General features: G+C 38.2%; 1 protein-coding gene across 2 annotated transcripts; it reads left to right on the forward strand.

Annotated features, from left to right (window-relative positions):
* The first annotated feature begins 1,095 nt into the window (after positions 1–1,095).
* LOC119265992 (EKC/KEOPS complex subunit LAGE3) lies at positions 1,096–9,084 on the forward strand. 2 transcript variants are annotated; one of them, XM_037547307.1, is made up of 4 exons: positions 1,096–1,177; positions 1,311–1,367; positions 2,428–2,556; positions 8,749–9,084. In XM_037547307.1, the coding sequence occupies exons 2-4, from the start codon at positions 1,321–1,323 to the stop codon at positions 8,861–8,863; spliced, it is 291 nt and encodes a 96-aa protein (XP_037403204.1). In that variant the 5' UTR covers positions 1,096–1,177; positions 1,311–1,320; the 3' UTR covers positions 8,864–9,084. The 2 variants fall into 2 exon arrangements, with proteins under 2 accessions (XP_037403204.1, XP_037403203.1); XM_037547306.1 differs by having other exon boundaries at positions 1,112–1,367.
* Positions 9,085–11,575: the final 2,491 nt, after the last annotated feature.

Genomic DNA, 11,575 nt, shown 5'->3' on the forward strand with positions numbered 1-11,575 from the left:
AAGCAATAGATTACATGTGGTGAGGTAACTCAAAACTATTTCTTTACTTAATTTCTCATTGTGAGGCAATTACCTGCTATGTTTTTTTTTCCCTTAACCAAATGATTGTAGTAGAAATATTGTCAAATCCAATTCCACAGACACCAATTTCTACAAACTACTGCAGAAAGGACATAATTTAAATATCCATTTAGGTGTATCTGTGTGAACTTCATTGTAGCCAAACTGTATAGTAATACTCACATTTATGAGGTTTAAGTTAATTTATTCAAAGCTGAGCATTACAAAGAAGTTGCCGATTTAAAGGGGAATCAATTTACGTCTCCAGGACTGAATGTTTACATCTCAAGGACTGGATTATGTAGACGTTTGAAAAATCGGTGAAATTCCCCTGATTTTTTAGCCTGTTGTCTAAAATCTACGGGTGAAAATAACGATGATTTGATCTTGTGATTCGTCTGAAAGCTTCTGTAAGTTAGTTGCTGTGGTGACGTAAACGACTTTTCAACTGTCCAATAAGCGAATAGTTTGGACTAGCTTGCTAGTCAATTCTGACCATTCCTATCCCGACTCGTTTTATCAAAAAGAGGACTTTTAAACAGGAAGGGCGCCCACGAGTGAGTCCTCAATGAATGGGGGTGAAAGGAGCTCAACGGCTAAAAAAACGAAGAGTTAAAATAGTTTCTAATCACCCACAACGTTTCTTTAAATTTATAAAATAGACGGATGTATTTAACTAAAAAAGCGAAGAAAACTCACCTATATATTTCCTTTTTTTCTACAGTAAACGGGTTTTGGGCAGCAGGAGGCGGGCTTTACGCTAGAGCGTGATGATTGAATGGTGAGTGGAGCAGCTCATTGGCTGTTCGCGTTCACTGACGTCATGGACCTACATGAGGTAGCGTTTTAAACTCGTATAGCTATATAATTTAAAAGCTCTAAAATATAACAGCGGCGTTAAAATGTTTTATGATATTCATTGTTCAGGAAATTAATATTTTAATTAAAAATGTTTACGCATTTATAAACTATTATTTTGCTCAAATGCTCCATATCAACCCATTCATTTTGGACTCACTCGGGGTCGCCCTCTAGCGTTTGAGAAAACCGGAAGTCATTGCAGAGTGAAAATTCTCCTCTCTAGAAGTTCCCTGGCAAATCCTTACTCCGGATACGGGTGGGAGAACATAAACATACGCTAGCTTACCATTTTGTGAACAAAAGGAAGGGAGTCGGGCATATAAAATTGTCTGTCTGTCTGTATGTATGTTTGTACTAACTGACGAAAGTGCCGGTCTCAATTGCAACAGTTATTTCAAGATGGCGTCAAGCATGGGTGCTAGGAATTCTGTCGGACAACTTCAATTGTATCCTTACAGTACTGGTAATATTGTTTGCTGATTTAGTGTGGAAATGTATCCTTAACAAGTTTCCTAACAGCCTTTAGTCTGCAAAATTATTGCATTATACAAACCTGGATAAGTGTCTGCGATTAGCATCACCATAATTCATTTCAAATATTAATAATATATTTTGTGACTTTAAATAGCAAAAAATATGGATCGAGCAGAACATTTCAGTGATTAAATTGGTAATTTTGGAGTGCATATCTATTTCTAACCGTCGTGCCGTTTTATTATCTTCTGGTTTCATGCACGTCTCGCTCTTTAAGCACGGAGTCAAGACACATCCCCATGTTACCTTTGTTGTAAATTCACCTATGTAGTGCATATTTATGTGTATAATTAATCAATAGGAAAAACGATTATCAATTATCTAAAAAGCGGGGGGAGATCTACATTTGCTCCAAGGACTTTCAAAACGGGAGTTGAAAAATGTAGCCAAACATTTTTCAGGATCCAGAAACATTTTGTTTGTTCAGTCCATGAAATGTAGACCATAGTTTCCATTACTCTGATGCACCTGTTTAACCTAGAATGTAAAACTCTTAGACTTGGACTGAATAATGTTTCCATAGTCATCCATTGTAAGGATGTGTGTGTGGTTACATTTTATTTCTTAGATGAAGTATAGTTGAAAATCTCTAGTCTTTTCTTTTTTCTGTAGAAACAATAATAGGTATAATATGATAGTAAGAAGGAAAGTCACAGTGAAACTAGCTAATAAAGTCAATCAATCTGTGTATTGAATTTTTTCTTTTCTTCTTTTATGCCTTGTTCTTTTATCTCATCGCATTAAGCCTTCATTATATCTCTGTAAATTGTTTTCCTGTCTTTCATCAAAAAGTGTGGGGTTTTTTTTGTTTGTTTGTTTGTTTGCTTGCCTACCTTTAAAACCATGCAGGCAGGGAAAAATAATATTAACAACCCTATCATTGAGTGAAGATGCAGTATAGAAGGAAAATGCGTTACACAATTATTTTGAGTTAACTTTACATAGCTTGTTTTCTCTTTACTACCAAGTCAGTACTTTGGAAGTTCCTTTTCCATCTCAAAGGGAGGCATCTATTGCTGTCCAGTCCTTGATTCCTGATTGTGAGCCTAGAAAAGGAGGCATCACAAAAACTCTTAGTGTTTCAGCCAACATACTGTCTGTGTAAGTGCTTAACTTCAAATGAACTAGGTATTAACATCTGATGTTTTATAGCACTAACAGTGGAGATGTATGAACAGTGATGATAGAAATGCACACTTGTTAATGAATTTAAGAACTATTCATTTACCCCTTATATTACATATAATGCCTTCCTTGATTATTTGTACTCTTGGTAGGATGATGAGCAAAAAAGGCTGTGAAATGACATCTGTTTTTAATCCAGTGGAAAATATGATATACCTTTCAGTGAAGTAAAGTATTTCTTGATAATTGGACATATGCTTTGCATAATTGTTTTTTTTAAAGATCCAGGAATACTAAATCACAGAAATGTGCAATATGGCAAAATCTTATCACAATACTTCAAGAATTCATTTACGATATACAGTCTGTCACAATTTGTTTTTCTGACATCTGATAAATTAGAACAAAATAAACCTACATTTCAAAAATGCTAACACAAATGATTAATTAAACTATTTGTATTCAATATTGTACACTGCTTAATTAATAATACAAATTATGCATTATTTGTAATTTAATTTTATGGTAAGAGATTTTTAAGTACTGACCATATCCACAATATGTTTAGAAAAGTATATTGTGACATGATGTAATTTATCGTGAGAACAATAAATATCATCATATTAAACATCTCTGATTTCTGGACAGCCCTATTTATGTGCTCTAAAGGAGAGTGAGTCTGCTTCTTAAAAAGTAAATAACTGATCACCTTTGTAGGATGTGATCTTGAAAGTGGCTTTGGGCTACAACTGATCTTAATCACTAGAGTAAAGTGTCTAATTTCAAGATTGCACAACACATGTGATAATAATATGCGATGTTCGATAAAGCTGTCATATCACAATGACTATATGAACAGTTTTGTAATCTATCTTCAGCCATTAGGCTGAAGATAGATTACAATGATTAATGAAAATTAATGTTAGCTTAAGGAACTAACTCCTTAAACTCAGATTCTGTGCATGGTGTGCTTTTTATACTATGACAGTTTTCCTAAAATTTGATTTTCATATTGCCTTGTTCTTGCCAATACACAGCTCAACAAGTATTATGTACAGTCAGCAAGTTCTAGAAATGCTGCCCAATTCTGTGAGCTTGACCTCAGTTGCTCCAGAAGAAATGTTACATTTTTTTTGATAAATGTTTTGCCAGTGACACCAAGAGCTGTCTGTTGACTAAATATGATTTCAAAAATGGTGGACTAGAATCTTGTGATCAACAGTATTAAAAACTGCACTAATCCAGTAAGACCAGAATAAAAGGATTTTGTGCCTATGCGCTAAGCCTGAGGTCACTGACATGATGCAGTACATGTGGTTAAAATGAAAACCCGATCGAAACTCAAAAACTTGTTTGATACTAGATATTCATTCATTCAGTTGTTTGTAAATGACTTTTTCTAAGATTTTACATAAAAAGGAAGGTTTGAAATTTGTTTGAAATAATTTTGTATGGAAGGATCCCTGCTACCTTTTTTTTTTATTTAAAAAGGAGTCTTGGCCATGGAAGTTTTAAAAACATCTGGAACAGTATGTTACAGTAATTAAAACATCACTTTGAAAAACCATCTTAAGGAGAGACAGGAACAGGGTCAAGATAACATTTGGACTAACTTTTTGTTTAAGTTTTAAACTCCTGATAATAAATAACAGAGAAAGATCCCCATATTGATGTAGGTGGCTCATCAAAAAGGTTATAGGAGCCTGTTTCAGCTGACTGAACTATGCTTTGTCTTATCAAGGCTATTTTATTTTGAAAATTTTAGAAGATAAATCATGAGACAAACGAAGAAAAGTTAGGGTTAATTAGTTCAAGGATGTGGCATGATCTTAGTGTTTATTAATTATACTAGAGAGGTATAACTGGAGATTTTCTTAGCAGTGTGGAGATCTGCTCTTTGACAACACCATAATGTGCTCTGATTTATGACAGTTTCTCTTAAGATGGTGTATTTCTGCATTCATCCACAGATTTTTATGAGAACGCATTTTCCCCCATTTGACTGGAGCGAGAATGTCAAGAGATTCCTTAAATTAAGCATTGAGACCAGATCATTACAGGAGGAGTCTGTGCTGTATTTGATAAATGTTTAAGCTTCTCAACTGTTTCTGAGCTATTGTAATGTTTTTAAAGTAAATTCATTACCTCTATATTAATTTAAAAGAAAAAACAAATTTGTATTTAAACCTTTAGTGGTTACGAGATCCAGGAAATAAAAGCTGAAAGGGCTTGCTATAGTAATTTCACTTACAGCATAATTTACAATATTAATTTAATATTTTGTTAATGTTAATTAATTTTAGTACTGTAATTATTTTAATTTTTACTGTAATTATAATGAATTACAAAGAGTCTTTAATGATAACGTTTATTATTATTATTTAATACAGAAATAAAGGTTTTACACACTAAAATACAGTTAATTTTTTAAATACCTTTTATACCTTGTAATGCAATACATTTTCAGAAAAAGGATCGTGGGCGGTGCAGTGGGTAGCACTATTGCCTCACAGCAAGAAGGGCTTGGGTTTGATTTCTGGCCTGGGGAACAGGGTCTTTTCTCTGTGTAATTCGCATGTTCTACCAAAGACTGTGTGGCTCCAGTCACTCTGGCTTTCTCAGGCAGGCAATTAGACATGCTAAATTTGTCTGTCTGTCTTGCAATGGACTAACAACCTGTTCCCTGATTTCCTGTGAAGAATAAGTGATTTAGATAGTATGTTTGTGTGTGTTAAAGCATCTTGGCATAAAAGGTAGAAGCTAAGGCCTACAGATCCAGTGGAAAAGTTTAGTAAATTGCTCCTCTGTTGTTTAGCTTAAGCGCTGTTACTGTACTGCCGAGTAGGTAAGTGCATGATTTTATGCATTTTAAGGATAGCATTAGGTGTGCCCCATTGTACTAATACATGAACATAGTTTAAAAAATTGGCAAATATTTTGGAGCTATATTTGTTTTTAAAACATTTATTGGTAATTTACTCTTAACTCTGTACCATCTGAATACTGTTATGAATATTTTGAGTTCTGCAGGTTAGTCATGTGCCTGTGCCTAGTTCTTCTTCTTCTTTCGGCTGCTCCCTTTAGGGGTCGCCACAGCGGATCATCTGCCTCCATCTTGCCCTATCCACTGCCTCCTCTACTTTTACACCAACCATCTCCATGTCCACCTTCACTACATCCATAAACCTTCTCTGAGGTCTACCTCTTCTCCTTCTACCTGGCAGCTCCATCTCCAACATTCTTTGACCAATATATTCACTATTCCTCCTCAACACATGTCCAAACCATCTCAACCTGGCCTCTCTGGCTTTATCTCCAAACTGCTCCACCTTCACTGTCCCTCTGATCTGCTCATTTCTAATCTTGTCCATCCTTGTCACTCCCAATGAAAATCTCAGCATCTTCATCTCCGCCACCTCCAGCTCAGCCTCCTGTCTTTTAGACAGAGCTACAGTCTCCAAAACATACGTCATAGCGGGACGCACTACTGTCTTGTAAACCTTCCCTTTCACTCTTGCTGCTATCCTTCTGTCACACATCAGCCCTGACACCCGTCTCCACCCACTCCATCCTGCCTGCATCGTCTTCTTCACCTCTTTTCTACACTGTGCATTGCTCTGGATGGTTGACCCAAGATATTTGAAGTCATCCACCTTTACGACCTTTACTCCTTGCATCTTCACCTTTCCACCTGCCTCCCTCTCATTCACACACATGTATTCCGTCTTGTATCTACTGACCTTCATTCCTCTCCTCTCCAGTGCAAACCTCCACCTCTCCAGCTTCTCTTCCACCTGCTCTCTACTCTCACCACAGATTACAATGTCATCTGCAAACATCATCGTCCATGGAGCCTCCTGCCTGACCCCATCTGTCAACCTGTCCATCACCATTGCAAACAAGAAGGGGCTCAAAGCTGATCCCTGATATAACCCTACCTTCACCTTGAAACCATTTGTCACTCCAACTGCACACCTCATCACTGTCTCACTATCCTCATACATGTCCTGCACCACCCTAACATACTTTTCAGATACACCTGACTTCCTCATACAGTACCACAGTTCCTGTCTTGGCACCCTATCCTATGCCTTCTCTAGATCCACAAAGACACAATGTAGCTCCTTCTGACCTTCCCTGTACTTCTCTACCAACACTCTCAATGCAAAAACTGCATCTGTAGTACTCTTTCTGGGCATGAAACCAAACTGCTGCTCACTGATCTGAACCTCTCACCTTAGCCTTGCTTCAACAACTCTTTCCCATACCTTCATGGTGTATTTATTCAACTTTATACCTCTGTAGTTACTGCAGCTCTGCACATCACCCTTGTTCTTAAAAAAACTGCTTCTCCACTCATCAGGCATCCTCTCACTCTCCAGGATTTTGTTAAACAACCTGGTTAAAAAGTCCACTGCCTTCTCTCCTAAACATCTCCATACCTCCACAGGTATGTCATCAGGACCAACTGCCTTTCCATTTTTCATCCTTTTTAAAGCTGCCCTCACTTCCACCTTACTAATTCTCTGCACTTCCTGATCCACTATCTCTCCCCCCGTTGTCCTCCTCTCCCTCTCGTTTTCCTCATTCATTAGTTCTTCAAAGTACTCCTTCCGTCTACTCATCACTCTCTGTTCACTCAATAGTACATTTCCCTCTCTATCCTTTATCAGCCTAACCTGCTGTACATCCTTTCCAGCTCTATCTCTCTGTTTAGTCGCTATGCTACTAGCCTCACAGTTCTCCTGCCTACTTCCTTCATCTCTCTGGTTATCCCACTTTTTCTTAGTTGCCTTCTTCTTCTGAATACTCTCCTGGACTTCCTCATTCCACCACCAACTGTCCTTGTCTTCTTTCCTCTGACCAGACGAAACACCCAACACATTTTTGCCAGTTTCTCTCACCACCTTAGCTGTAGTTTCCCAGTCCTCAGGTAGCTCCTCAATGCCCCCAAGGGCCTGTTGCAATTTTTCCCTGAACTGCCTGCAACCATCCTCCTCCTTCGGCTTCCACCATCTAATCTTTGGCTCTGTGTTCACCACCCTATGCTGCCTTTCTACACTTTCCCCTGGCACCACTTTACAATCTCCAATCTCCTTTAGGTGGCAAAGGATCCACCTGTGTGCACCTCCCTCCACTCTTGTATGTCACCCTGTGTTCTTCCCTCTTCTGAAAATACGTGTTCACCACAACCATTTCCATTCTCTGCAAAATCTACAACCATCTGACCTTCCGCATTTCTGTCTTTCACACCATACATACCCAGCACCTCTTCATCCCCTCTGTTCCCTTCACCAACATGTCCATTGAAGTCTGCACCAATCACTAATCTCTCCTCTCTAGGGACACCATCTACCACTTCATCCTTCTTACTCCAAAATTCCTCTTTCTCCTCTAACTGACAACCAACCTGTGGTGCATATGAACTGACCACATTCAAAATCACACCATCAACCTCCAACTTCAGGCTCATGATCCTGTCTGACACTCTCTTTACATCCAGAACACTTTTCCCAAGCTGTTCCTTTAGGATTATCCCTACTCCATTTCTCTTCCTGTCTACACCATGATAGAACAGTTTGAATCCACCTCCAATGTTCCTGGCCTTGTCACAGTGAAAATGTCTGAATACTCTTATTCTCTTTATAGAAAATTAGATTTTGTTTTTCCCCTAATGATTTAAGTATAATATGACTGACACCTTGACCCAGAAGGATAAGTGGCTTAGAAAGTATGTGTGTGTGTGTGTGTGTGTGTGTGTGTGTGTGTGTGTGTGTGTTTACACTAGGCTTCATGAGTAAACCCATTTTAGTTAGATATGAGTGGGTAGGTGCAAATTGTTAGTTTTCGATAGGTATGGTGAGGTATGTATTAGCTTTGCTGCTATTTTGTCAAAATATGATGCGACTGTGTGCAGTTATAGTATTTATATCTATTACAAATACTCTTCTACAATGGTTGCTGCACCATTAATTCATCATTTATTTTAAAGGTGTTTGCAATAATTTTGTTTTGCCTTGAGAATTCATGCTAATTCTGACCTGTAGGTGTAATAATACATTATTGAAAATTAATTTGTAAAACACAGGCTGTATCCTCTAATTTGATTTGACTTTCATGATGTGTGTATGTGAATTTCATCTTAACTTCTCTCTAATGCAATTTCAGAAAGTGGACTGCTGAAGAGGCCCGCATTCTTCGTGTATCTGTAGGCTCATTTTTAGATCACCTAGCACTGGTAATGGAAACAATGGATGCATTTGGACGGATTGTTCAACAGTGAAAGTAATCAGTAACTGACTTGGCTTATTTTGTTGTAAGAGATAGTCAACTAATGCTGCCGATAGAGAGAACACAAAGTGCCACTCAAGGAATGGAGCATATTTTCAGGATTATAATTTACTTGTTGACTAATTACAAAAGGACTTTTAAAATTTACTGATTTTCAATGTCTTTTTGCAATTTTGTACTTGTATTCAAAATAAATTGTTGAAAAAAATCCCATCATTGCAGGCAGTTCTATAAGTCCAAATATATGGTGTGTCAGGTGTTTTTGTCCACTGGCTTCTACAAAATATTGCATTTAAAACCTTTATTTTGGTAACAGTTTTATTTTAATGTTAGACACTAGTTCAAGCTTCATATATTCATCATTAAAAAAAAAATTAAATATTTGTTTGGATGACATTCACATCATTCTTACAAGTAGAAATCACTTTCTGAACCATTGTAAGTCTGCATTATTACAGTAGTGATTTGTGATAAGGAATCAGAAATTATATATGTAGATTGTCTTAATTTGCATCAAGGTATGATTGCTTTGACTAAGTATGTTACCTTAGATACCTGTTGATCTCCAGTTGATCTCATCTCCCCAGACTTGCAGTATTGTTCCACAGCAAGGGTGAAGTGAGCCTTTTCATTACACTTACTGCATTTGGCAGACAACTCTCATCCAAAGCAATTTACAATTTGATTATTTTATACAGGTATGCAAAGATAGTGTTAGGAGTCATAAGGTATTATTGCTGCTTGCCCAGACAGGGGATAAAATCCTAGTCTACAGCATAACAGGCAGAGATGTTACCCACTGTACTGTTCCAACCAATGTTGTATAAGTTCAAGGAAGAAAGCCTGGGTTAGGTGCTAGCAACAGAAATGGGATACATTTTACCCAAGTGCTGTCAAAATGGGTTCCTTCTGGTCCTCTGCAGAGATCATTATGGTTGTGACTGAATACTTTTGCTAATGTTCCTATTTTCTTTGTCCCTTGCTACTGCTTTTCTCCTACCCTGGAAGAAAATGAAGCAGGATCATGATTTATTGGGTTTTATTATGTATTATTAATTTCTTTATTAATTACATCTTATTAAGTATGATTTTTGATATATTATTATTATTCATGGGTTTATACTCCATGCACATTTATGGTCACCTCAGAACAATTGAAGTCTGTATAACAATGCCACATCACAAAAACATCCTTGTGCTGTTAATGGAATAATCTTTGACTGTAATGTTGCTCGCTTTGACCACCAGGTAATGATGAAGAGTTTTGCTCAAATTGAGGGAATAACAACATTTTTCTTAAGTTTTCTTAAGTACACTATATTTCCAAATATATTCGCTCTTCTGCCTTCACACACATATGAACTTGAGTGAGATCCCATTCTTAATCCATAAGGTTTAAAATGATGTTGGCCCACCTTTTGCAGCTATAACAGCTTCAACTCTTCTGGGAAGGCTTTCCACAAGGTTCAGGAGTGGGTGTATGGGAATTTTTTACCATTTTTCCAGAAGCGCATTTAGGAGGTCAAACACTGATGTTGGACGAGAAGGCCTGGTTCACATTCTCCACTCTAATCCATCCCAAAGATATTATATTGGGTTGAGATCAGGACTCTGTGCAGGCCAGTCAAGTTCTCCTACACCAAACATGCTCATCCATGTCTTTATGGATGTTGCTTTGTGCACTGGTGCGCAGTCATGTTGGAACAGGAAGGGGCCATCCCCAAACTGTTCCCACAAAGTTGGGAGCAGGAAATTGTTCTTGTTATACTGACACATTGAGTTCCTTTCACTGTAACTAAGGGACTGAGGCCAACTCTTGAAAAACAACCCCACACCATAATCCCCCCTCCACCAAACTTTACACTTGTCACAATGCAGCCAGACAAGTACCGTTGTCCTGGCAACCACCAAACCCAGATTTGTCCGTCCGATTGCCAGATGGAGAAGCGTGATTTGTCACTCCAGAGAACACATCTCCACTGCTCTAGAGTCTAGTGGTGGCGCTTTACACCACTGCATTCAACACTTTGCATTGTGCTTGGTGATATAAATATTAGATGCAGCTGCTTGGCCATGAAAATCCATTCCATGAAGCTCTCTACACTGTTCTTGAGCTAATCCGAAGGCCACATGAAGTTGGTGACCTCTATGCACTATGTGCCTCAGCATCCCCTCTCATTTTACATGGCCTTTGATGTAATAACAAAATTATTTGTAACTCCTGTTGGCCAGCTAGGCTTCTGACACCAACACTGACATGATGGTGCTTTGTTAATGTGTGTTGCGCTGGTCTGAGTGGATCAGACACAACAGTGCTGCTGGAGTTTTTAAACACCTAAATGTCACTGCTGGACTGAGTCCATTAACCAAAATGTCTAGTCAACCACACCCTGTAAGCAGCATCCTGTGTACACTGATGAAGGACGAGAGAGTGATTAGCCCATACTGTACAGCAAGAGATGAGCTATCGTCTCTGACTTTACATCTACAGCGCGGAGCAACAATGCAGCTGCCTCTAATAGAGTGGACAGTGAATGGATATAGTGTTTAAAAACTCCAGCAGCACTGATCCACTTGTACCAACACAACACACACTAATGCACCACCCCCACATCAGTGTTACTGCAGTGCTGTGAATGATCCACAACCCAAATATTACCTTCTCTGTGAGGGGCCATGGGGGTCCTGACCACTGAAGAACAGG

The sequence above is a fragment of the Pygocentrus nattereri genome, chromosome 18, assembly GCF_015220715.1.
Source record: "Pygocentrus nattereri isolate fPygNat1 chromosome 18, fPygNat1.pri, whole genome shotgun sequence".
NCBI lineage: Eukaryota > Metazoa > Chordata > Actinopteri > Characiformes > Serrasalmidae > Pygocentrus > Pygocentrus nattereri.

Excerpts from the sequence above, each read along its gene's own strand:
- LOC119265992 (XM_037547306.1), top strand. The coding sequence starts at position 1,267 with ATGTTTGTACTAACTGACGAAAGTGCCGGTCTCAATTGCAACAGTTAT. Across the intron at positions 1,368-2,427 it reads TCTGTCGGACAACTTCAATT|TACTTTGGAAGTTCCTTTTC; the intron begins GTATCCTTACAG and ends CTACCAAGTCAG. Across the intron at positions 2,557-8,748 it reads TCAGCCAACATACTGTCTGT|AAAGTGGACTGCTGAAGAGG; the intron begins GTAAGTGCTTAA and ends ATGCAATTTCAG.